Source organism: Rattus norvegicus, chromosome 15 (assembly GCF_036323735.1).
Source record: "Rattus norvegicus strain BN/NHsdMcwi chromosome 15, GRCr8, whole genome shotgun sequence".
In the NCBI taxonomy this organism is placed as follows: Eukaryota; Metazoa; Chordata; class Mammalia; order Rodentia; family Muridae; genus Rattus; species Rattus norvegicus.
The window spans coordinates 105,688,285-105,710,373 of record NC_086033.1 but is presented as its reverse complement, the minus strand read 5'-3'; the positions used below and the strand labels follow the sequence as shown (position 1 = coordinate 105,710,373).

The 22,089-nt window shown below is 47.4% G+C and overlaps 1 protein-coding gene across 2 annotated transcripts in view; it reads right to left on the bottom strand.

The window, feature by feature from the left end:
- Clybl (citramalyl-CoA lyase) overlaps positions 1 to 20,091 on the bottom strand; it is a 222,065-nt gene extending 201,974 nt beyond the window's left edge. Inside the window, exon 1 of one of the 2 annotated variants that reach the window (XM_063274361.1) lies at positions 19,993 to 20,091. In XM_063274361.1, coding sequence (XP_063130431.1) covers positions 19,993 to 20,048 — 56 coding nt within the window. In that variant the 5' untranslated portion in view covers positions 20,049 to 20,091. The remainder of the gene's footprint in view (positions 1 to 19,992) is intronic. The other variant, NM_001100685.1, reaches the window with a different exon arrangement.
- Between the last annotated feature and the right edge of the window lie 1,998 nt (positions 20,092 to 22,089).

Below are 22,089 nucleotides of genomic sequence, written 5' to 3'. Positions count from 1 at the left end.
CATTGTCACAGTAAGTAGTAATAATGGCACCATGCCTACCACACTTTTAAAGGTTTGTGAATCTGATAAGCTAAGTCTCGGAGACACCATTGCAATGTGACTGCTGACTGGGATCGAAGCTCAGGCTCACAAGGAAAGCTCAGCTTTCCCGTGGGCCCTCTAGGCCTATAAAGGTGGACGTCCGTGTCTTAAAGCATGAGAGGCAGCTAGCCCTCACTTTCCGGGCTGCTAATGGTTTCACATAAAACGAGCTCCCACGACTTTATTACCATTATCCAGCAACTTCACAAGTGACAGGCCACCAGGGACAGGATGAGGACGCATGCGTCTCCTCACGCCTGGGCTCGCTTCCCCAAGGAGGAGGAACTCTTCCACTTGGTATTTTAAATACACCATCTCCCTGGGCTGCCGGCTCACAAGAACAGGGATCTAGTCGTGACTTAAAGAGACCAGGAATAAGTCACCAAGTTCTCTGGGGTGGGGGGGGATTGAGTTCGCTTCCTAATCTTCCACTGTAAAAGCCACCAGGCCTCTGCACTCCCACTTGCACAATACAGGTGGGTGGACATCAGCTGCTCCTGCGTTTCGAGAAGTAATTAGAAGAAAAATGTTAAATCGCACGTTCTGACTACATAAAGCAGCTCTGTCCCCATGCTCACAGCCCAAAGGATTTCTGTGACTCACGGGAGTGATCATGGGAGCCGCGAAAGGGGAAAGGCCCCAGTGGATCTGTAAACCTTGTGTTTTAATATGTGTACATTTATATGAAGCTTTAACAACACACAGCGCACCGAACACAGAGCCAATGAGCCGCTTTCAAAAGAAAACACCTCCTAGAAGCCTTTAAAACAGAGCTGGCTACCCAAAAGAATGCATGAAAAACCCAGTTTGGGTATGTTTGGCTATTTACTGAGAGCTGTTTCTGGCCAGAGACCATTTACCAACATACTCTGGAGAAAGGAAACTTAAAAATAAGTTTTCAACTTTGAAAAGCAGCTGACAGGCCATTGAGCGGCTCTGTCAGTAAAGGTGCCTACAGGCCTGACCACCTGGGTTGGCTCCCAGGAATCCACAGTAGAAGAAATGGGTGCTGAGCGCTGTCCTCTGACCTCCACACTTGTATGGTACCAGGCACACACACACTGCACTTCTCTCTCTGTCTCTCTCTGTCTCTCTGTCTCTGTCTCTCTGTCTCTGTCTCTCTCTCTCTCTCTCACACACACACACACACACACACACTGTACTGTGCTCTCTTCTCTCTCTCTCTCTCTCTCTCTCTCTCTCTCTCTCTCTCTCTCTCTCTCTCACACACACACACACACACACACACCCCTAGGGGCCAGACATGAAAACTAGGGGCCAGACATGTTGGTGCACACCTGTAATCCCAGCACTTGTGAGGAAGAGGCAGGCAGATCTCTGATTCTGAGGCCACCTTGGTCTACATAGTAAGTTCCAGGACGGCCAAGGCTACACCAAGAAACCCTGACTCAAAAGTAAAACAACAACAACAAAAGACAACCAGTGAAACAAACAAAACCTCACAGTTCAGTCTGAACTAGTTTTAAAACTTGAAAACATTTCAAGTTCAAACAGAACAAGTCCATATAAGTGAGTTATGTATGCATCCTTCTTAATCTGTATGTTCTTAAGCTTTCAAAACACGACAAACTCAAAACTCTCATGCAGTTTTCTTTTTTATGATCACAGATCTTCTGGCATCATTAGTCATAAACGTAGAAGTGGTGAAAAGTACCCCAGCTGACAAAAATTATTTACTTTGTAGCACAAACGACTAAGGATGTAACACCCACTAACTGACCTGCAGAGAGAGGCGGGGGTTAATTTATTCTGCCTGCTTTGGTTGGGTTTTACTTTCCGTTAAAATGAGACTTGTTGCCGCATTTAACCCTTTCATCACACATTTCTTAAAGAGAGACCAAAAGAATAGGGAAAGGAAAAGAGTAGCAAGAAGCCAACATTTGTGAGTTCTTAATTTGTTACATGCCTTTGAGCCTATGATTTAAAAAGAAACATAAATTGGTCGGGTTTTGGTGGTGGTGGTGGCCCAGGCACTCAGCCACACTCCCAGCCCACGATTCTTCCCCCTATGAAAAGCACGGTGTTAAATAGGAATCTTATTGCTCTTACTGTGTACTCCATGCATTTTATGCACAGCGTAGCTCCGGGGGTCCTTTGCCGTTCAGAAGCATGTCACATCAGTATGAACAGAAAGTCACAAGTCCTAACTGGATGATCCTTCTGGCTGAGTGACGACAGGGGCCAGCTTCTTAGTTCCCACATATAGAAGCCCTTTGTAACTGCAATCCAGGAATGTCATCTGTCTTGAATTATGTCCACCTGGGATTATGTCCTGATGACCAACACCGGCAGAACGCTGGGACCTGAGAACTTCACTGCTTTGGTGATTGACATTTAAACTGTTTGAAGTTTCTAATTAAGGTCTCTTAACAAATTAACTGCAGATGTAGGAAGCTAAGGGTGCAGTATGCAGAGATCCTAAGTCACCTGAGAGCTGCAAACAGCTAGAACCAGCTCAACACAGTGAGCTCATTAAAGCTGAGGGCCTGCACTCCTGGTGCCATCACGGTTATGCCGGCTCATTTAGCTTTCCCAGAGCACTGAGCACTGAGACACTGGAACCCAGGGCCTCCTGCATCTCAGAGATGCTCTACCAGCGAACATCGAACATCGTCCCCAGATCCCCAGTGTTGTGACTGTATGGCAAGAGAGGGGCAGGAGATGGAAATGCCCTGGGAACACCACTCAGACCAGCCATTACTACAGTCTGTTGATTTGACAGGTTCCAAAGTCACCTTGAAACAACCTCTGGGTACGTCCATCACAGAGTTTCCTGATAGGTTAATAGAAGTGGAATGGCACCCATTCCACGGGCTGGGGTCAGGGACTGAATTAAAGGAGAAAGCAGGTAAGCATTCACCTCTCTCTGCTTCACCTCAACATGTTTTCCCACCATGATGGATGGTCCCCGCAGCTAATGAGCCCAAACAAACCCTTTCTTCCTCATGTTGCTTCTTGTGAGCACAGCAATGGCCAAGCAGCACACCAACCAGGCTACAGGATGAAGAGCCAGCTTGATGGATCCACCATTTTCACTGCCCATCACCCGGCAGATTGAAAGTTACAAGTCCTGTGCTGACTAGTGCCCCCATACTCAGCCATGCCCTGTCCTAACTCCTGTGGGACATGCAAGTTCCCTCTCCCAGGAACCCACCCTTTCCTCCTCTGTCATCATTTGAAGGCAGCTCCCCAGGAGGATGCCCTAGACACCCCCAGAAAGTCACCCCCACCTCTGTGTCTCAACAGTCCTCTGAGCTTATCCCTGTGTGATGATTAATCCCAACTGTCAACTTGACAACATCTAGAGATACCCAGGTGCCTATAGGGAATATCTTAACTAGGTGACCAGAGTGGGAAGTTTGGCCTACTGTGGGCAGCACTATTCTCTGTGCTCAGAACCTGGACTCTAGAGAGTGAGCTGACCACAGCACTCACATTTCTCTCTCTTCGAAAAAATGTTTTTTTTTTCTTTTTTTTTTTTCCGGGGCTGGGGACCGAACCCGGGGCCTTGCGCTCGCTAGGCAAGCGCTCTACCGCTGAGCTAAATCCCCAACCCCGAAAAAATGTTTTTAAGTTATATTTCTATATATTTTCAAGTGTGTGAGTGGTTTGTCTACATGTATGTCTGTGCACACACGTGTGTATAGTGCCCACTATACGAGGCCAGAAGACAGCATCAGATTCCCTGATTGTGAAATGCCACGTGGGTGCTAAGAATTGAACCCGGGTCCTCCGGGAAAACAGCCAGGGTTCTTAACCACTGTGCCACCTCTGCACCCCATTGCTAGACTGTGCGATGTAACTACGGCTTCGAGCTTCTGCTGCTGCTGAATCGTGACGGACTGAAATCCCAAAACTCGAGTCAGAATAAACCCTTTCTCCCATAAGTTACCGTTGTACTGCATCTTACCACAGCCAAGAAAAGGAACAAGGACATTGTTCCTGCCCCAACCCAGTTAGTTTGGTCAACGCTGCTAAGACCACAGGCCAAGGAGCTATGCAGGCTGCTGAGAGACCAAGAAACAATCACAGCAGAAATACTCCTTGAAAGTCTCTTCCACCCAGCCAGCCGCCACCCCACACCACGCTTGAAGGGACAGAAGCCAACCAGGAATGGTGACACATGCCTGTGTATCAATGCTCAGGTGGCTGAGGCTGGCAGATCTCCGTGGGCAGCCTGGGATACAGTTTGAGGCCATGTCTCAGGAGCTGAGGAGATGGATCACTAAGTGAAGTGCTTGCCCTTGCAAACCTACTAATTCCCAGAATCCATGTTAAAAGCGCCTGTCTGTAAACCCAGCACTCCTACTGTGAGACAGAATTCAAAAAAGGGAGAGTGATCTGGAAGCCTGTGGGCCAGCCAGAAGTGTGTAGCAAAGAGGCAGGAACGAGAGAGACCCTGTCTCAAAACAAGAAGGCGAGAACTGACTAACAAGACCGTGTATCAGATGTGGACCCTCTGGTCCTGCAGAGGGGCTTCCGAATATCGCTCTCCCTTCTCCACCCGAGCGGCTGCCTCCAGGATGATCAGAACCGGGGGCCATTCTTTCTTTGTAGAAGAATGTATGAATGAATGCCTGGATAATAAAAAGAGACACTCTGAAAACAGCTCTTCCTGTTGATCTTGGTGACAAGCTGTTCTAGGAAGTAAATACTGTTCTAATTCCCCTGCACAGCACAACTAATAATTCGTTCTGAAGGAAAAACAGCGCTGTCCTTAGGAAAAAAAAAATAACAAGTTTAAAAATTGTCTTTTTGAGAGAAAACCACATCAAGCAGGAAGCCATATGGTTGCAAAGATGAAAAGATACATTTTTTTTATCCCTCATTAACAATAATCCTGGAAATATTAACATTTTCACTAATTCCTCCCCAAGCAGGATACTCATTAATAGCACGCACCTGTGTCAACAGCCAGCCTCCATCTTCCAAAGCCTTGCTGGTGCCTGGGATCCTCATTTTAACACCTTAGGTGTTTGTGCAGCCTAAAAGCTGCTAATCCCTGCTGGTCCCTGGTTGGTTGCAAATGCTCAGGCAGCAGCCACCAGACCAGGCTCAGAGGTAGGCGGGTAAGTAGCAGCCCCACCCCAGACCTGCGAGGGGGCAGCTGTGTCAATACGGGTGTCCTGTCCTCAATGAGCTTCCAGCACTAGCCCACGTGAAGAAGTCACCACGTGAGCACTGGCCTCTTCCACAGCCACAGCTAGAATCCAAACTAGGAGTGGGCAGCCAGCAAAGCAAGCAGTCCACACTCCCCAGTGTGCCCCGTTCCAGAACATCTCAGAGAAGGCTAAACAAAGCAGTCTGTGAAGTGCTTGCCTTGCAAGCGTGAGGAGGACCTGAGTTCAATCCGCAGGACCCGTGCGAAATGGCACAGGAGGCACTCACTTGTAATATCAGTACTTGGAGATGAAGACAGGCAGACCTCTGGGGCTTGCTGGCCAGCAGGTTTGAGCCTAATCGGTGAGCTCCAGTCCAAGGAGAGACTCTGTCTCAAAGAAAGTGAGTTTTCCCAAGGATGAAACCTGAGTGTTTGACACACACATACATGTGCCCTTGTGCCCTGCACACAACACACATGTTTAAAAATCGGCAATCTCAGGGCTGGGGATTTAGCTCAGTGGTAGAGCACTTGCCTAGGAAGCGCAAGGCCCTGGGTTCAGTCCCCAGCTCCGAAAAAAAGAACCAAAAAAAAAAAAAAAAAAAAAATTGGCAATCTCAAGGTGAAAGCAAGCACAGCTCCCATCTTGCTAAGACACTGCCTCCACTGAAAGACGTTTGTTGTCTCTTCCTGGACTCTAAGCAAGTGCTCTGCCGTGGAGACATGCTCTACCATACCAGAGCCACTGTTAATGCACCTCCAGACACTGGGTGGGTCCTGCCTTGAAGAACAGAATTACTCCCTAGAAATTTGAAAATTTGAAACAAACAGAAGGCTGGTCACAGTGACAAGGAGGTCACTTGGTTGCACCGAGTCAGACTGGCCACAGTTCCCTCTGGGAACCTTGGGACTGAGGTGTACGATAGGTGGCATTTCTAAAGGCCCCCATCACTCAACCACGTAAATCAACAGTGTCGTTTGTATAGACCTCTGGTTTATTCTCCAGAAAACCCTTTGTCAAAAGGAGGAACACTGTGGGATCTGAAAACAGCCCTGACCTGTGTGATCAAGAACTCAAAGCCAAGACGGAAACTTTAGGTCTGACATGGTAAATTACCAGGAACGTTTAGACAAATCTATAATCTAGGTAAACATACAGGCACTCACACTCCTACCCAGAAAGTTTGCCTGTCACTTCGAACCGATAATTAGTAATGAATTCTGATCACTGCGGCCGGCCGTGCGATGAGGTGTTCATTCAAGACTCTTCCCTCAGAGCCTGTTGCATGCCACATGTGTGCGAGGCACTAAGCTCCCGGTGTGTGGGGAAGGGCTGATAGGAAGTGTGGGGACTCACACCTCAGGATGATCCTTCGAGTGAAGCAGAATGGGATGCTGATCCAAGGATGGAGATTTTGTGTAGGCGTCTGCTGTCCTTTTGTGTACCAACATTCTGATGATAGTCTTTTTTATTCCCCCTAAAGAAACGGGTGTTGGTTTGCTTACTTGTTTTATGTGTATGTCTATTTTGTCTGCATGTATGACCTTGTGCCACAGGTATGCCAGGGGCCTAGTACTCACAGAGGCTAGAGAGCATCAGATTCTCTGGAACTGGAATTACAGATGGTGGTAATCCACCCTGTGGGTGCTGGGAATTGAACCCAGGACCTCTGGAAGAAGAGCCAGAACTCTTAACTGCTGAGCCAACTCTCCTGCCTCTTCTTATGAGCAGACCCCATGACCAGCATTTAGTGCTTCTTCCCATGTAAGTAAACAATGGCTGTGAACCCTGCCACCCCCAAGCCTCAAAGGCCATGGTCTAGCTTTAGGAAGGAGGAGGCCACCTGTTAGTGCAGGATGAAAGGGGTAGAGAGGCAAGATCACACCTGCTCAGGAGCTGCAGGGAAGTTTCTCAGGTGCAGTGGGGGAGGAGGAGGGGGAGGAGGAGAAAGGGGAGGGGGAGGAGGAGGAAGGGAAGGGGGAGGAGGAGGGGGAGGGGGAGGGGAGGGAGGCAGAAGGAAGAGAATGAGGAAGGAAAGGGGGAGGAGGAGAAAGAGGAGGGGGAGGAGGAGGAAGGAAAAGGGGAGGAGAGGGAGGAGAAAGGGGAGGGGGAGGGGGAGGGGGAGGAAGAGGAGAAAGGGAAGTAGGGGAAGGAGGGGGAGGGGGGAGGGGGAGGAGGAGTAAGGAAAAGGGGAGGAGGGGGAGGAGGAGAAAGGGGAGGGGGAGGAGGGGGAGGAAGAAGGGAAGGAGGGGAAGGAGGGGGAGGGGGAGGGGAGGGAGGCAGAAGGAAGAGGATGGGGAAGAAAAGGGGGAGGAGGAGAAGGGGGGAGGAGGGGGAGGAGGAGAAAGGGGAGGGGAGGAGGGGGAGGAGGAAGGGAAGGAGGGGAAGGAGGGAGAGGGGGAGGGGAGGGAGGCAGAAGAAAGAGGATGGGGAAGGAAAGGGGGAGGGGGAGATGGGGAAGGAAAGGGGGAGGAGGAGGAGGGGAGGAGGGGGAGGGGAGAAGGAGGAGGAGGGCTCTTGGGTGCAATGTGGGGAGGAGGAAAAGGAAAGGTCTCAGGTACAGTGGGGAGAAGGCAAGAGGGGCAGTAGGATGGACCAGTGTGCCTTTACAAATGGTTCGGAGAAAGAGCACGGAGCTAGCTAGCAACCTCGTACCTGCCAGAACAGCTATAGTGAGGTGGTAGGAAGTAGCAAGAGCTGCTGAGAATATAGACATCCAAGCCCCAGTGCATTGTGGGTATGATAGAAAATGGAGCATAAGTGAACAGCAGTCGGACGTTTCCTCAGATGTTCTTTGCAAAGGTAACTCTGCATGATCCCGGAATCCCACATACACACCCCGAAAGATCTGAAATAAGGGTGGGGCATAGAGATGGCTCACCTATGATACAAGAGGGTTTAATCCCCAGCACAGCATGGACTGGCATAGCATCACATACCTGCAACCCTAGCACTTGGGAGTTGAACGCAGGATGTCAGAAGCTCAAGGCTGTTCACATGTAGATTCTGAGTTTGAGGCCAGCCTGGACTAAATAAGACTCTGTAGAGGGATTTTAATCCAGCAACATGGCTCCTCTGGGAAGGGATTACATCCAAAGACCTTCAAGGTCTGTGTGATCGGCTGGAATGCAGACACAACACACACCTTTAATCCCTGTGGCTGGGAATACAGACAGGAAGGAGGCAACTTAATAGAAGATGGGGGAGGGGGAGGGGAAACAGTTTTACCAGGAAAGTTTTACAGAAACAGGTTGCAGGTGAGATACAACAGAATGGGTCCACGTCTTTAATCCCAAACAATGAAAGTAAAATTAGTTTGTAGAAGGAAGCAGTCACATTTGAAAGTGATGTTTAATTGAGGGGCAAAATGACAAACAGAAAGATTTTGCAGAATGAGTCAGAGACTGAGAGGTCAAACCTACCCCATCTTAGGACTGGACTCCATCTTAAAAGGCAAAAAGCCTGAGAACTTGGCCCACAGCTGAACCCAAGTTGCACCCAAGTACCAAGGCTTATCCTTGTCCCATACCCCAGAGTCACACCCTAACTACTTCCTAGCAACAGCCAATCAAGGTAAGTCTGATTGTTTCAGATGAACTTTCAGACCGTTTGTGATTGTTCCTGGTTTTGCTTCAGATCACCCACCTGTTGGCTTACAATAGTCATCCAATTAGATGCTTGTGAGGCTGGACACCCCTCACTTGCTCACCATTTCCTATAAAAACCTTGTCCTGATGAGGGTTCTGGGCTGCTTCACCAAACAGTCCTGCTGTGTCACGGATGGTGGTGAGCAAGCCCAACCTTCAGCTTGTAATAAAGAGACCCTAGTGCGACTGCATCAGAGTCGGCTCCTGGGTGGTCTTTTGGGGCTCAAGAATGAGGCACAAGACAAGATAGTTCAAACTCTCCTGAGAACAGACAGGAAGGCGGCAACTTAATACAAGGGGGTGGGGGGTGGGGGTAGAGGTGGGAGGAAATAGTTTTGCCAGGAGAATTTTACAGAGACAGGTTGCAGGTGAGATACGACAGAATGGGCCAGAGAATGAGGAGCCAGGAGTTTAGAACAGATTGCCAGACCTTAGTTTGAGGCCAAGCAGATCAATTCAGTCAGAATCCAAGAGAAGACAGATTGAACCAGTCAGCTTGGAGAGGAGTTTGAACCAGAACAGCTGAGTATAATCAGCCAGCCAGAGTTCAGAGTGAACTAGAAAGGGTGAGTTATTCAGCAGTAAGACTTTAGAGATGACAATTACATCTGGTGAATAAAAATTTAAAAGGGGGTGCTGGGAAGGAAGATATATAAGAAGTTACTCAAATATTGGTGGGCAAATGAATGCCCAAAACAGCCCTATTTACCAACGAACTATTCAACTATTTACAGCACAAACTATTCAAGTGTCCTTCAGCTGACGGAAAGATAACCATCTGTATACCCCACACAACATGCTATTCAGCCACAAAAAAGAACCAAATACTGGTACATACTATAGCAAAAATGAACCCCAAAACAAAACAACAACACTCTCAGCCTGCTGTGGTGGCAGGACCAAGTCCAGATGACAAGAAAAAAGGGCATTGGTGTTTTGCCTGCATGTGTGTTGGGTTTCCTGGAACTGGAATCTGTGAGCCGCCATGTGGGTGTTGAGAAGTGAACCTGGATCAACTGGAAGAGCAGCTAATGCGTTTAACCACTGAGCCATCTCTCTAGACCCTGATGTGTCACGTTCTTAAATACTTTTTTAATAAAAAAAATTTTTTTTAATCTTGAGACATGCTCTCTATGAGTAGCCCTGCCTGTCCTGGAGTATACTATGTAGACCAGGCTGGTGTCAAACTCAGAGATCTGCTACCTCTGTCTCCTGAGTACTCAGATTAAAGACATGAACCACCACTCCTGGCCTTATTTCCCTATTTTTTTTAACTGAGTATGCGTTTGTGTGTGCATGTGTGTGTTTGTTGGTATATACACATGAGTATCTACTGAGGTCAGAGGTGTGTGTGTGTGTGTGTGTGTGTGTGTGTGTGTGTTGGTATGCACACAGGAGTGTCCACCAAGGTCAGAGATATGTGTGTATGTACATGTGTGTATATGTGTATGTATATTGGTATGCACACATGAAGTGTTGTGTGTGTGTGTGTGTGTGTGTGTGTGTGTGTGTTGTGTGTGTGTTGGTATGCACACAGGAGTGTCCACCAAGGTCAGAGATATGTGTGTATGTACATGTGTGTATATGTGTATGTATATTGGTATGCACACATGAAGTGTTGTGTGTGTGTTGTGTGTGTGTTGGTATGCACACAGGAGTGTCCACTGAGGTCAGAGGTGTATGTGTGTATGTGTGTGTGTGTGTGCATCTGTATGTTGAAATGGACACAGGAGTGTCCACTGAGGTCAGAGGTATGTGTGTGTGCATGTGTCTGTGTTAGTATGCATACATGAAGTGTCCACTGAGGTCAGAGATGTTAGAGCCCTGGAGCTGGAGTTACAGGCGTTGTGAGTTACTTAAACATGGGTGCTGGGAACTGAACTCCAGTCCTCTGCAAGACAGAGTGAACCCTAACCTTTGAGCCATCTCCCCAGCCTCGGAAGTATCGTTTTAATATCTATACAGCTGCTGTGTAGCATAGGAGGCCATGAGGAAAGAGAAGGAGCCAGCCAAATGGACGCCACACCAGAGAGCTTGAACCTGAATTCAGGATTGTAGTGGGTAGGCAGGGCAATGGCTCCTCTGTGATACCCAGAACCTGTGCTGCCTTAGGTTATATGAAGTGGGATGGAGAGAGAAAATCAAATGAGTTGCTGCTGGGGACACCAGGGCCTAACATAGTCACAAGCAGAGAGGGAGGCAGGAGTGAAACGAGACAGACTATTATGTGGTAACTCAACTACACTGCTAGCTTCGAGACAGAGGGAGCCACAAGACAAAGGACGCTGTGCTCCCAAGAGCTGGAAGAGTCAAAGAAACAGGTTCCTCTCGGCACACAGAGTCCTGTGGATACATTGGGTTCAGCCTGCTGAGTCTCTGTCAGGCTTCTGACCTACAGAGTACAATGTTTGTGTTGTTCAGAGCCACAAAACTGGTTATGATCTGCAATATCAATAACAAACTAACGACGGGGGGCAGGGAGAGTTGGAAGCAGGTGAGGTGTGAGCAGAAAAGGGAGTTGAGGGTCACATCTAACCTTAGCACGTCAAGGAGGGGCGATGACAGCCAGTGGAGGAGGTGAGGCTGGGAGAGCCAGCAGAGGAGGGCCAGGGCTGGCAGTGAGACCCAGTGGGAGAGGGTGGGCGGGGCTTTGAAGGTTAGTGATGCTGCCACCCAAGAAGTCCAAGGAGACAGGCTGCCAGGACAAGGTAGCCATGGAAGATGAGCACAATTTGAAGTCAGGGAGAGCGTGAGCGAAGCAGAGGTAACGGCTGTGGACTACGTGAGGCATGCGTGGGTGGATCGCTGCGTGTGGGTGGATAAAGGGAGCAAGTTGAGGCCTGGGGAGATGCTGGGTTGAAGAGCAGTGAACGAGGAGACCCAGGTACATCACAGGTTCAGACAGGGTGGCCAATCAGAAGTAGTCCCAGAATTTACCTGGCTTTAGAGAGCTTAAGGTCAATAAGACTAAAGTCCCTATGTCTGCCTGGTTAAGTATTTAATTGACATGTGTGAGGCCCTGGGATTATTCATACCACCTCCCCCACCTCACCACTACACATAGGAGGTGGGGGAGCAGGAGGAAGATGATATTTAAAGTATGTATATGTAAAAAAGGATGTTGTAGAAATTTTTAATTTCTGGAGAGGTGGCTCAGCAGCTAAGAACACTGACTGTTCTTCCAAAGGTCCTGAGTTCAATTCCCAGCAACCACATGGTGGCTCACAATCGTCTGTAATGGGATCTGATGCCCTCTTCCGTTATGTCTGAAGACAGCTACAGTATACATAAATACATAAATAAATTCTTAAAAAAAAAGAAATTTTTAATCCCAAACTGGGGTTTCTGCCCCACCTGTGACCAATTAATGTAGTTCCTGGATAAAAGGCACACAACTTTTATTATTTACAATAAGCCTTAATTAGCACAAGAGCTCAGCAGATATCTACCCTCTGTACTTTCCTATCGATAACCCCGAGTTATTACTTACTATGTTTCAACTGGGCTGCTCTTAGCTACAGTTGGGGAGCCCTCAGGGCCATGTTTTCTTGATTCCTAACCCATGACAACTTTCTCTTCCTCCTCACTTTCTTCTCTTCTCCTTCCAGATTCTATGCCTGAAGCTCCAAGCCTACCCCTATAGAATTTAGCATTACAATGCATAGCAATAAACCAAACCTCAACAAAGTATGTACCAAAGTTGCAGGGAAAGGCTTCTACATGGTCCACCGTAACAGGCTTGTCACCAGACTACTCAGGAAAGCTCTGATGTTCCACATATGAGTAAAGTCTGGTGATTCAACTTGCATGGTAAACTTGTAACCAGAGGACGAGGGCCAGAGGTTCCCAAGCGATTGATTATGTCCATCATCATCATCATCATCATCATCATCATCATCATCATCACCAAACTCGGGCTGGAGAGATGGCTCAGCGGTTAAGAGCACTGACTGCTCTTCCAGAGGTCCTGAGTTCAATCCCAGCAACCACATGGTGGTTCACAACCATCTGTAATGGGGTCTGATGCCCTCCTTCTGGTGTGTCTGAAAAACAGCTAAAATGTACTCATATAAATAAAATCATCTTCAAACTCTGGTCAATATGAGCTCAGTATGTTCAATAACGAATTTGGTCTCCAGGCTAGACCAAAATAACCTAAGGCTCAAAAAGCCACTGTGTGTTTCCACATTTCTTAGTTCTCCAAGGTTCTCCTACTTTGACTCTCTCTCACTCCCTCCAGGGTCAAACAGGTATTCCAAGCTAACCCATTATTTAGCTGAGCATGAGGACTTCTGATCCTCCTGCCTCCACTTATCAGTACCTGAAATATCAGGACTGCAACACCCTGCTGAGTCTCTACCATGCTGGAAATCAAACCCTGCCTCCGTTCACACTAGGCACCACTCCGCCAACTCAATTCCAGCCCAGTAAGGCTTTTCCTGACAAAGCAACATTGGCCTTTGTGGTTGCTTTAAAAGAACAGAATAAGCAGGCCACAGCCCGGGTGTTGGAAATATCTGTGGCCTGGGGGGAGGTCAAATAGACAATCAAGAAATAAACACCTGATACTTCTGGGAGAGGAAGTGATGAGGAAAGCTAGGCTGCATGAGAGGATGCAGAGGCAGCTGCTGGGGGTGCTGGGTTGGGTCGCTTTGTCACTGGGACTTCAGGGAAGACCTCCTTGATTGGTGACATCTGGCCCGAGATCTAACGAGCGAAATCCCCCAGGCTGGCACAGGCAGCCCAGGATAGGGAGAGGGAAGGTCATGGGGTACCGGAGTACAGTGCAACTTAAGTCTATTATCGACTTTTAAACGGACCATTTATAGGGCCGTGTAGACAAGTGTCTTTCATTTGTCCTAAAGAAGGAACAGGAAAACACGCCCACCTATCTTAAGGAAAACAGCCCGTTTGTAAGGGCGCAGTCCACGACTGCCGAGATCAGCTACATCTCTGTTGCTAGAGCGCCCTCCAGTGTCTAGTATGGGCCAGTCAGCCTTCTCCCAAAGGCCAGTGTGAGATTAAATAATAAGGCAAGAGAAGTTTACGTGCCTCTACGTAAGCCTCCGTTCCTTCTAACCAATGTCTGAGCGACAACATTTTAACTATTTTAATGACCCATATTTACCCCAGCATTGCCCAAGAAAGAAAACTCAGGAATAGACTAAAGGAGCAACTGTGGTTATGGTCATACACAAAAACACGCAAACGCATACAAAATGTGATAGTCTGTCTTCTAAAATAATCAGGAGGAAAACTCTAAAAAGTGGACTGGGGTACTAGCTCAGGAGCGAAGCCCTTTTTTGGCAGGCTTGTGTGTGTGTGCCGCCTGTGTATGTGTGTATGTGTGTGTGTGTGTGTGTGTGTGTGTGCCACCTGTGTGTGTGTGTGTGTGTGTGTGTGTGTGCATGCGCGTGCGGACGTATATATCATGCAGGGAAACAGCAGACATCACTATAAGCATCTTTATTACTAGCTTAATGTCCTAAAATAGGAACAAAATAAAATAAAAAGAAACAATAAACACTTCTCTAAACCTGGTGGGAGGGGGTCATGAGGAAAGAAGAAAGCTCAACTCTGAGGCCCGTTCATTAAATCAAACCATTTGAGAATGTTGTTTAATTGGCTTAGTGCATTTGGAGTTGCTATAACCCTTGCCATGTGAGTAATTCATAGAAAAGCTCGTTACTGTTAGGTGCTATGTCATATGCATGCAATCCAGCCCTGAGGAGTCTGAGGCTGGAGGAGCACAGGCTGCAGGCCAATCTTACACAGACAACGAGACCTTGACCCAAAAGCAGAAAAGAAAGAAAGAGAAGGAAATAGAACTTTCTTCAGATTTCTGGAGGCCAGGAGGACCAACCATTGTGCCTTCTCGTCAAGTCAACCCATGACAGAAGGAGTGGCGGCCAGCAGGCACTGGGCTATCTCAGGAGATAGGGCACTTGCTCCATGCACAACGCCTGGTATCCTAAATTTAATCCCCAGTGCTACAAAGACGGGGGGGGAGGACCAGAACTCACATTTACTTATTTATGTATTATGTAACCATCTGTCTTGATATTTAGAAACAAGGCCTCACATAGACTACGATGGCCATGAACTCACTTATACTAAGGATGGCCTTGAACTTCTGATCCTCCCACCTTCATCTCCAGAGGACTAGTATTACATCGTATACCACAACGGTCAGCTTATGTAGTATTTGGGATTGAACTGAAGGCTTCATACATGCCAGGCAAGCATTCTACCGACCCAGCTACATTCCCCAGCCCCCCAGCCCTGCCACACTTACTTTTATGACAAAGCTGCTCCGAATCATGAACACAGTCCCATAATATCAGCATCAGCCCATTCGTGGGACAGAGACGTCATGACCTAATTGCCTCTTAAAGGTCCCACCTCTCAGCACTGTTGCTTTGGGGATTTCATTCCCAATACGTGACTTTGAGGGACGCATTCAAACCACAGCAACAAGCTATAAAAGCGACTTGAAATAAACTGAACCTGCTCGAATGGCAGTGGATTTATATTCATACCCAAGTGACCTATATGAAAACAAATACCATTTCCTCCATAATATCTTTATTACCTAATAAAATCCTAAACCTGTTGAGCACACCAGCAAAGTGCAAGTGGGCTATGCCAAACCCACCACAGCTGCTTAGCGCTAGGAGAAGTGTATTGTTTTACAATTAGCAACGCTTTCCCCTTAACAAAATTCATCAGACATGCCAGTAGCCCCTCCCCCAAGGAGTCCAGGCTCTCACAGAGAAAGCTGGGGATGAGAGAGTGCTGGGGAAGCATCTTCTGACCTGGTGTGCTAGTGCACACCTCTTGGGAGATAGAGGCTGGCCAGTCCCTGTGACTTCAGGGTCAGCCTGGGCTACATAGTGAGTCCCAGACCAACCAGAGTTACATAGTAAGACCTTGTGTCAGAAACTAAATAATGAAAATGAAATACATAAACTTAATATAAATTAAAACAATGACTCGCGGAGTTTGTGACACACACACACACACACACACAAAACAATGATGCTTGCAAATAAATAAACTGTCAGAACACAGTCCAAAAAAAGACATGTGAGAATCCCGAGTGCTTGTGAGAAAACTCTTAAGAATACAAGACCAGAGTCTTATGAACTCAGTGTCTTCAAAACACAGAATCATTTGTGGACTATTTCCATGCTCCTCCCAGGTGCAGCCGGTAGGAGTGAGTTTGCTTCAGATTATTCATTATACCTGGCTATTGTCAGTTGTTTATGCGCCTCTATGGAAAAACATATTTTTGCCACATGCAGCTTATCCTAGTGACTTTACTCATGGGACTTTTCCAAACCCTCAGAATATAAAATTATCTGATGCTCTGAATAAAGTTGCTATCACACGAGATTTTGGTTCACCTCACTTACTAGCTCCACTCTGTTAGGTCTCACCGGCTCTAGAGTGGGGAACAGCAAGCACCATTTCTACATCTCCTTGAATGAAGTAGTCTAAGTAGATTGGATCCATGAAGATGTAAATACTAATAAACATTTGGCAGCACATGACCACCTATAAAAATAAAGTTCTGATACACACTACAGCCTGAGAAGGCTTCAAAGTGTTAAGCCAAGTGAAGGAAGCCAGGAACCAAGGGGTGAACACTACCAATGCAGCATCTAGATTGGCTGAGAAACAAGGCAGTTTCCTCTATACCAATGCAATATCCAAATTGGTTACATTCTGACAAACAAGAATCATTAGGAATGGGACAATGAAAAATATTGTGAATGACTGCTGATGGATATATTACAATGTAACTATAAACTCTACATTCAGCTGTTGGAAGTATATTACAATGTAGCTGTTACTCTATAGTCAAAATAACTTTAGCAGAAAACTATATACATACCTGTGCATCTCTTTATTTATTTTGTTTTTTTCCAGACAAGGTTTCTCTGTCCTAACCCTGGCTGTCCTATAACTCATTTTGTAGACCAGGTTGGCTTCGAACTCACAGAGATCCACCTGCCTCTGCCTCTGCCTCCCAACTGCTGGGATTAAAAGTGTGTGGCACCACTGCCGGGCATGTCTCCATTTTTTTAAAGTAACTTATTTCTATGGGCATAAATGATTTGCCAGCATGAATATTTGTGTATCATGTGTGCAGTGCACAAGGAGGCCAGAGAGGACATCTGATCCCTTAGAATCGGAGTGACTGGTTATAAGCTGACATGTGGGTAGTGGAAATTGAACCCAAGTCTCCTGCAAGAGCAGCCAATACTCTCTCTTAACTGCTGAGCCGTGTCTCCCATCTCAAGACACAAGATTCTTAAGATATTAATTCCTCCGACTTACTGTATGGACTTCAAAACAATACTGATCAAATCCCAGCAAATCAGTCTGTGGCATTAACAAACTAATTCTGAAGTTTATGTAAAGAAGCAAAAGGCCCAGGAGAGCCATCACAACACAGCAGACAAGGTCAGTCATAGAGTACAGTGTCTGCAAAGCAATGGAAACATTGTCAAACAGAAGGATAGACAGCCCATAAAGACCTACGATGCTACCAACTGATGCTGATTTAGGGCTCTGTTCCAGGAAACGGGGACAGAAACCAAATATACACCCTTACTGTATCACAGTGACACAGTATTACGAACAACACAATTCAGAGATCAGCAAAGTAGTTGGGACGAATTTACAAAGAACATACACAGATGGCAGATCGCATTGGAAGGTTGCACAAAAGCCAGACCCCAGAGACATACCAAGGAGGACACACCTCCTCATCTTCCCCAAACAGTCCCACCACCAGGGGACCAAACATTCAAGTATATCAGCCTCTGGGGGCCATTCTCACTCAAACCATCACAGCATCATCTAAGGGGATTTCAGGTTCAAACTGAAAACAAGAGACGATAGCCACATACATACCAGTTAGAATTGTTGACTGTTCTTTAACCAACAGTGACAGAACACACTCTCATTCACAGATAAGACGGTGCGGCGACCGTGGCATCTTCTCATAAAACTAAACACAATCTTCTGTTGAATTCTGAAAGAATTCAACAGTCACATTCCTCAGTAATTATGTCTACACACAAGCACATAGTGAAGGCTTCTGCACAATCAACAAAAACTGGGCACAACCAAAATATCCTTCAATAGCAAACTGTATATAAGCCAACTGTGGTACGGTTACACAATGGGATATTACTTGGCAGTACAAAGAACTGAGTTATTAAGTCATGAGAGACATGAAGGAACTTGATACTGTTAAGTAAAAAACCCAATATAAAAAGACTAATTCTTTGACACTCTAAATGAAGTGGATCAACAATAAAATTCTATGTTATGCAGGCCTGACAACCTGGCTTTCATCCCTGGAGTCCATAGTGGAAGAAAGTCAACTCCTGAGAACGGTCTTCTGACAGCCACATACAGACCGTAGTATGTTTGTGCTGACGTTCACACACACACACACACACACACACACACTAAAGAAAATGCAAAAACTAAACCGTCTGTGGTGTAGAGGGTACCTGGGAAGAATTCAGATAGAGAAAAGCACCAATTGTACACAAGGGCTTTGAAGAAAGAAAAAGGAAATTATTTTGCTGACCTAAGTAATTCTAGGCATAAATGGAGCCCATGAGACTGGAGTGGACTTCCTCCCAATGGGCTTGAGCTAATTATTCATATGCTTGCTAGCACTGAACAATTAAGTGCCTGCATGGTAGACAGCCGGTGCCAGCTCTCCTACTGTTGGGGTGGTGCTTTACGAACAAGCCTGGGGAAGAAGTTAGACGGGTCCCTGAGTGATGTGTTAGAACTAGAAGCATCATAAGGACTCATGCGTAGCTTGAGAAATAGCTACAGATGGTTCTATACATCTAATAATATGCACATGTATATATACATGCACAGACATCTGCACGAATAACAAGACAGTCTAGAACTCAGGGCAAATGCTGGTGGGTCAGAAACAGGGATCAACACTGGAGGTCTAGAATGGCCCCTGTGTGCCCAGTAGTGGTTCGGACACTCTAAAAGTTAGCAAGGAGCCACCAGAAGTAGCCCAGTGGCCCAAGACAGTATTTCACTTCCTCTAGTGGGTTTACTAAGTCCCTGCCCTTGGTAGAGATGATATGTGGTATGAGGAGAGGTAAAAAGTAATTCACACTAAGCTCCAAGCCTATTAGAAGTGGTGACTGTGCGTGGTCAGGACTGGCCCTTTCCTACTTCAGAAATGGAACCTCTGGGCTGGCCCAGGATCACTCTTTAACCACTCAGGTTCCAGGAGTGATTGCTCGAGTCAGGGCACATGGCCACAGATGAAGGAGAAAGTGAGGTGGGTCCCGCCATGGGTCTGGGGTAAATCATGACACACAAGATAAAGGATGTAAAAGTCGCCAGACTGTACTCTGGCTTCATTGCTCCATGGGACTCTGTGACAGTCTCTCTGATCCTGTTTCCTCAGGACACATGCAATTAGCAGATGAGGAAGTGTCTGTCATGAGGAAGGGTCCCTGTTTGTGACTACTGATCTTTTACCAACTAGTATTGCTATGCAGGCCAGGCAGGCCTCAAACTTGCTATGTAGATAAGTGTAGCCTTGAACCTGCGTCCTCTGCCTCTGCTTCCCAAGTTCTGGAGTTCTTTTCAAATATTTACTCCAAAGCTGATGATATAAGACTTATCGTCTCTTGTTAAACTAATGAGAATTTCAAAATATATAAAAGCATTATGCACTTTTCACCTAAAAGAAATGCAGTGTTTTTCTTGAGCAGATTTTGGCAAAAGCTCTTTGGAACCTTCAATCATCCTTAGCTGGGTAACTGGGTGGTCCAGAGACCAAACATTTGGGAACCTCTGTGCTTCGCATAGGTACTGAGTGTGTTGTTGCCCAGGAGGCCAGAGCGCCCCTCCGTTAGCGCGTTAAGTGCCAGGTGCTGACAGCCCTGCAAATCCAGCAACGTTTGTACCCATTGCCCTGCAAAGCCCTCCCACTGGGAGGCAGCAGCCGCAGCGACCTTGGAAGAGGTCAAGGACAGGGGGCACAGAGGCTTCAGGCCAGAGTGCCCATGCAGGCTCCGGGGACCACTCTGGCCACCGCCTTCGCCGCACGGCAGGGACTGGGAACCTGAACTCACAGCCTGGGCAGCGCCGCCGCTCCGCGAACCGCGTTCTGCAGCACACACAGCGCCATCTTCCCGACGTGGCCCGCCTACGCCCCGCCCAGCGGAGCTCGGTCACGCCCATCCCACCAGGCTTAACCCGGCCCCCGCTAGCCACCGCCCAGTCCCGCCCAGCCGGACTCACCCCACATTGCTCCTGCAGGCAAGGCCGGTTGCACCGCCTCTCTTCCCAACACCATGCCTGCCCCCGCTGGCCACACTCGGTGATCCTATTGCTCTGGTCCCTTTCCTAGTCACCCAAGGTTCCTCCTCTCTCCTTGCTCTCCCTACACAGAGGCTTTTGTGACCCAACGCTCGGCCGCTTCTGAAGCGAGTTAGGGAAACTTGGATTTTCTATGGCAGAGCAGATTCACATTTCCGAGGGCCTTTTTCGCTGTTTTTATTGTCAACGTGCTCCTAACACAGTCAGTGAGCCTGGGGTGGTGAAGGAGCTAAAGGTGGTCAAAGCAAATGGGTTATAGCTGAAAAGGCGCACAGAGTAGTGCAGGCTCGCGACCCACACAGGTCCCTTCACAATGCCTGCGGGTCTCCTAGAAGCCGAGAGAAGCTGCAGTCAGCGGTCTTCCCTAATCCAGTGGTGCCCTACCTACTGTCTGGTCCACCCTCCAGCACTCTTCAGTCTTCTAGCTCTGCAGTTTTGTTTTTAGTGGTCTCTACGTTCCATTTGTTCTGAATCGACACTTAAAGGCGTTGTTGGAAGCTGGATTAAAAAAATAGACCGCAGAAGCCCTATGCAGTCAGAGTGGGAACACAAATGCCGAATATCTGCAAGACTGAGTTATTGCTTGTATGTGATACCAACAGGGCAGACTGTTCAAACCCTCTGTGAGGCCTCCCACACCCACCCGGACCTCTCCTGCCTGCACCCAGTGAGGACCATTCCACTTTCCTGTCTCCACGGCGGCCCCAGTCCGTGTTCAGCCAAAATGGAGCCTGAGACCAAGAAGTATCAGGAACACTCATCCCATCTCTGATTTACAGATTAATATTTTGTACTAAGAGACTGAGCAAGCAGGCCTCGTCTCGGGATACTAGATCATACCTTTTGTCTGTTTACACTTCTCTGTGGCCATCCATCCAATAATAAAAACACGGCTCTGGGGGTTTGAGTTTTTATTTATCAATAAAAGTCACGTAAAGCTTCAGTTACATGCACAAAAGAGAGCCTTGCACCTGAGAGGGTCAGAGGATGGGTGTGGCTTTGAAAGAGAATGGTGTGGGGGAGGGGGGAAAGTCTTCAGGGCAACGTAGAGCAGGCATAAAGCTGCAGAGATCTGAGAATCGCCTGGACCCAGATGTAAGTGGTCTAAACGCCTTTTTAGTACTATGCTCCGGTGTAGAATTTAGGGCCTCATGCAGCCAGATGGGAGCTCCACCACTGAGCTACACCCTGGCCCCAGATTGCTGAAATCTTAGCATTGCCGTTCACAAATCCATTTGTCCTAGATAGAAGTGAGTTATATTTTCACCACACGGCCTTGTTATTATCGTGAAAAATCAGTTAACTCACACTGTTTGTCTTAGGATATCTAGCTTTGCATTGGCTCCAAACGGACGCCTCCTAGGACTCTTCCGCCGAAAATATCTGATCAACCTCACTGTTTGCTGTAACATTTAAATAACTTTCCAGTGGGAAAGGGCAGATCCATTAGGAAAATGAAGCCCTTTGTTCTTTGGTTAGGAACCCCAAAGGCTCTTTAGCACAATCCATTCTTTCCTTCCTTTTGCTGTCTGGCCGGATGTAGGGTTTTTCTCACCAAAGTTGAGTCTCAAAGGCTGAGCCGGCCGGTGTCACTGGTTTCAAACTTCAGAATGGCGCACTTAGAAAGAAGCCTATTAGAAGTTCTGTGGAATGGTTTTTAAGCAGTGGCACAGATAGAACTTGGCTCTGAGATCATTGCTGCCTCCTGCTGCTAAGATACAAAACCCTCCCAGCCGCGCTCCCGGCCCGCACTGCCTTTGATAAGGGTGACGGCTACGTCTGGCTCCTTGGGGAGAGAGGAAGAGACGTCTCTCAGATTTAGGCCAAATGCAGAATAACTAATGGCCGCC